At 37.1% G+C, this 5156-nt stretch overlaps 1 protein-coding gene across 1 annotated transcript in view; it reads left to right on the top strand.

Annotated features, from left to right (window-relative positions):
* The window catches only part of SCN1A (sodium channel, voltage gated, type I alpha subunit), a 125441-nt gene extending 122255 nt beyond the window's left edge, over positions 1-3186 (top strand). Inside the window, exon 28 of the mRNA XM_014546967.1 lies at positions 5-3186. Coding sequence (XP_014402453.1) covers positions 5-1080 — 1076 coding nt within the window. The 3' untranslated portion in view covers positions 1081-3186. The remainder of the gene's footprint in view (positions 1-4) is intronic.
* Positions 3187-5156: the final 1970 nt, after the last annotated feature.

Genomic DNA, 5156 nt, shown 5'->3' with positions numbered 1-5156 from the left:
AAAGGGGCGAAGGGGATCCGCACGCTGCTCTTTGCTCTGATGATGTCCCTCCCTGCGTTGTTTAACATCGGCCTCCTGCTCTTCCTGGTCATGTTCATCTACGCCATCTTTGGAATGTCCAACTTTGCCTATGTCAAGAGGGAAGTTGGAATTGATGACATGTTCAACTTTGAAACCTTTGGCAACAGCATGCTCTGCCTGTTCCAGATTACCACCTCTGCTGGCTGGGATGGTTTGTTAGCACCTATTCTCAACAGTGCACCACCTGACTGTGACCCTGATACAATTCACCCTGGAAGCTCAGTTAAGGGAGACTGTGGGAACCCATCGGTGGGGATTTTCTTTTTCGTCAGTTACATCATCATATCCTTTCTGGTTGTGGTGAACATGTACATCGCTGTCATCCTGGAGAACTTCAGTGTTGCTACTGAAGAAAGTGCAGAGCCCCTGAGTGAGGATGACTTTGAGATGTTCTACGAGGTTTGGGAGAAGTTTGACCCCGATGCTACCCAGTTCATGGAATTTGAAAAATTATCGCAGTTTGCAGCTGCTCTTGAACCCCCTCTCAATTTGCCACAGCCAAACAAACTCCAGCTCATTGCCATGGATTTGCCCATGGTCAGTGGTGACCGGATCCACTGTCTTGACATCCTATTTGCTTTTACTAAGAGGGTTCTGGGGGAGAGTGGCGAGATGGACGCTCTCCGAATACAGATGGAAGAACGATTCATGGCTTCTAATCCATCAAAGGCCTCCTACCAGCCAATTACTACAACTTTAAAACGAAAACAAGAGGAGGTGTCCGCTGTTATTATTCAGCGTGCTTACAGGCGCTACCTTTTAAGGCGAACTGTAAAACAAGCTTCATTTATGTATAACAAAAATAGAATCAAAGGTGGGGTTAATCTTCTTGCAAAAGAAGACATGATCATTGACAGAATAAATGAAAATTCTATTACAGAAAAAACTGACCTGACCATGTCCACAGCAGCTTGTCCACCCTCCTATGATCGGGTCACAAAGCCAATCGTGGAAAAACACGAGCAAGAAGGCAAAGATAAAAAAGCCAAGGGGAAATAAACAGAAACAAACAAAAATAATTGGGTTACTATTTGTTTACAGCCTGTGAAGGTGATGTATTTTTGTCAACTGGACTCCTTGAGGAGGTCAATGCCAAACTGACTGTTTTTACACAAATCTACTTAAGGTCAGTGCCTACAATAAGTGACCCTTGTCAGAAAACTGCAACTCTGTGTAAAGGGGAGATGACAGGAGGTTACTGTTCTCACTACCAGCTGACACTGCTGAAGACAAGAGACAAAACAGCTACTTAGAACGTGAGGACCCGTTCCAAGGGGTGCAAACCTATGATTTGGGTTGTTTAACATGAAACACTTTAGTGTAGTAATTGTATCCACTCTTTTGCATTTCAACTGCCACATTTGTCACATTTTTACAAAATCTGTTAGTGGATTCATCTTTTTTTTAATCCATATGTTGTTTATTATATGTGACTATTTTTGTAAACGGGGTTTCTGTTGGGAAATAGATTAAAGGACCTCTTTACCAGGTATGCCACCGGGAGTGATGGCAATCACATCGCCCTCCTATCTGAACAAAGACTTGGTTTGCATGAGGGCATGCTACACTTAGAGATCATGCATGAAAAAAGGTCACAAGGAAAACAATGAGTTCTTAAATTCCATCCATGTTTCTGGAGGGGTAATTAGGTGATAATTGGAGGTGCTTTGCTCATCTTGTGTTGTGTTTTTGTTTTCAAATCCAGCCCCTAGACCAAGTACATCATTTTGGGGGTGGTAGGCCACTAAATGTTAGTAGGTGCAAACTTCATTCAGATGTCTGGAATCATAATGTTATGTTTCTGTTTATTGTATTTAAAAAAAACCTAAATAATGAGCATTGCTTCTCCCCTGAAGACTGAATTGACCAAAAGAACCCTTTATAAATTTCTGCTTAATCCTGCACTTCGTTTAGCCATCTTCAGCTCAGCAAGATCAACGCTGTATATGTTACTGAAATGCTATTTATTATGTAAATAGTCATTTTACCCTGTGGTGCACGTTTGAGCAAACAAATAATGACCTAAGCACAGTATTTATTGCATCAAATATGTACCACAAGAAATGTAGAGTGCAAGCTTTACACAGGTAATATAAAATATTATGTACCATTATAAATAGTTTGGATGCTATAAATGCATGTTTTTATTACCATGCCGCTATATCTGGTTTCTCCCACTGCTCAGAATCTCATTTATGAGAAACCGTATGTCAGTGGTAAAGTCGAGGAAATTGTTCAGCCAACTTCATTTCTTTATGTCATTAAGCAATAGTTTGCAGCACTGTAATAGCCTTTTGGTTATTTTTAAATTTTAAGTGGATAACATATGGTGTATAGCCAGACTGTACAGACATGTTTAAAAATAAACAAACAAAAAAAAAGAACCTTGCTTAACCTGTTAAAAATGTGTTTAGAATTTTATAAGCAAATATAAATACTGTAAAAAAAAGTCATTTTATTTTATTTTTCAGCATTATGTACATAAATATGAAGAGAAAATTACCTTCAGGTTGAGATCACAATCACTTTTCTTACTTTCTGTCCATAGTACTTTTTAATGGAAGAAATTTGCTAAAAAAGAAATGAAAACAAGACTGGGTCGTTGTGTATTTCTGCTTTTTACTACATTTGCTAATTTTAGATTATTTCATAATTTTAAGGGCCAAAATGGGTTCACAATTCACATCCAAATTATGCTTTGCAATTGGAAAAGGGTATGAAATTTTATTTACACTTTTTGGTGGCATCTGCACTAGCTGATTGAAGGTAGTGTTTATCTTTCATTTCTGTCCTTTTTTCTAACTTCTGTTTATATTTTTATTTCTTTGGAGTCATGCTGCTTTAGAGTGCGGTAAATATGATGTGGGTTTCACATTATCCCCACACACACACAAAAATAGAGTAGTGAACGTATCTAGGCAATTACATCAGGACATTTTGTGTTTCTTACAGATGAAGTAAACTGTAGGCTCCTCTTTTTTCTTAAAACTACTTAGATAAACTGTATTCGTGAACTGCATGCTGGAAAATGCTACTGTTACCCTAAATGATGCTAACCAACATTAAAAATGTGCAAAACTAATAAAGATTACATTTTCTATTTTATTGTTTGCCCGGGTACTTCATTTATAAAAAAATGAAGTTATTTTTATTCAACAAACTGGGGGAGAAGGGGAGCTAAACACACACACACATACACCCACAACTGGGTCTACTGGGGCTGACAGTAAGGTGTGTCTCTGTTAGGAGAAAGAACTAATGTCAGAGTATAAGCTGGTGTCTCCAGGAGGAAACCCAAATGATGGTGGATGGCGACTTGAAGCACAAAAAAAATCCCTTCAATTTGTATTTTAAAAAAGTGAAAGTTGCTATGTGTGAGTTGAATATTTTGTTTGTACCCACAGAGCCACACTTTTCCAAGTTTCTCCACGCTGCTCTGTATGAGGGTAATTGTATGCATTGTGTCAGTCTCATCAATAAATCTCTTACTCTACAGCTCACAACTGCTTTGGCCAATGGGAAGCAGCATCAGGAAAGCACCGATGGCAGAAGAGTGAATTGGGTATTTATCCCCACTTCCTTTGTTGAGCTGCTCTGGGTTGGCAGTGGCTGCATTTGACAATCTCAGTTATGAAGCCAGAAGGGAGAATATGACCTTGACAAGAAAAGGAACAGTAATGTACAGTGTTTCTCTCATTCTTCAACAACCTTGTCTTTTCACATCGTAGCCCTAAAACAACATGAAAATAATACTGATGTATCAATGGCTGAAAAGAATTTCCTATTTCCAATCAATATAAATAAGAATCATAGCAGAATTCTTGCCAATTTTTTATACTCCACATCCATACCAGTACTCAACAAATACAAAGAGAACTGGTGAACATAATTCTAAAGATCAACATACTCATTTTTGTATTATTTTGCATAATATTTTGGTACCAAAAAGTAACTAATGCTCATGTAATGAAGTGACGTTAGTGTAAGACATAGTTAACAGCTTGAAGGAGGTTCTCAATGGTCAAAATGGGCAATTTGACATCAAAATAAATAATGATAGTAATAGATTATAACCCATTGAATGAAATAACAATCCACCAGTATATACTGATATAAATAAGTGGAGAAAAGGACAAATCTAACCCTTACAGTTAAATGTTAACTGTCAAGTATAGTAGAAATAATGGAGTTAGAAAGTCACCAGTTGGCCATCTTTATAATGACAACTGATTCAGGCAAAAGTAATCAATGAATACTAAAACTCATGGGTGAGTTCAATGAGGAAAAGGAAATTTACATAGTCTCAATGTATCTCTTCTGTATTAATTATAAAAATAACGAAAATAACAAAGTTTACAGTGGAAAAATCTAGCAAACACTATCTTCAAAAATAACATCACCAATTATGGAACCAACTATACTGAAAAAGACATGCAATGTTTTGATATCCTGTCAAAATTGCACAAACAGAATTTAACCATAAATGAAATCAAGCCCTGACTGGTTTGGCTCATTGGATAGAGCATCGGCCTGTGGACTGAAGGGTCCCAGGTTCGATTCTGGTCAAGGGCATGTACCTTGGTTGCAGGCACATCCCCAGTAGGGGGTGTGCAGGAGGCAGCTGATAGATGTTTCTCTCTCATCGATGTTTCTAACTCTCTATCCCTTTCCCTTCCTCTCTGTAAAAAATCAATAAAATATATTAAAAAATAAATAGAAATTCTTCTTTAAAAAACACTTTAAAAAAGATAGGCTGTTGATTAATTATTATCATTCTAAATGGGTTAATTTTCCTAATTTTATTAAGTATAGTGCTGCTATTACATCACCATAGGTAATGTCCTTGTTCTTGGAAAATGCACACTAAGATATTTAGGGGTGAGTGGGATGGTGTCTCAATTCATTCTCAAATGGGTTCAAAGGAAATCAATTATATGTATCTATGTGTTTGTGTAAATTTAGATACATAGATAAATATGGATATAAATATGATAAATATGTGTGTCTTTTGGGAAGGAATGATTTTTTTGTTGCTGTGTGTTATTGAAGTGTGTATGTACGTGTATTCACTCTAC

The sequence above is a fragment of the Myotis brandtii genome, unplaced genomic scaffold (assembly GCF_000412655.1).
Source record: "Myotis brandtii unplaced genomic scaffold, ASM41265v1 scaffold112, whole genome shotgun sequence".
Taxonomy (NCBI): domain Eukaryota; kingdom Metazoa; phylum Chordata; class Mammalia; order Chiroptera; family Vespertilionidae; genus Myotis; species Myotis brandtii.
Note: the sequence above shows the minus strand (reverse complement) of the source record. Positions and strands in the feature narration are given on the sequence as shown.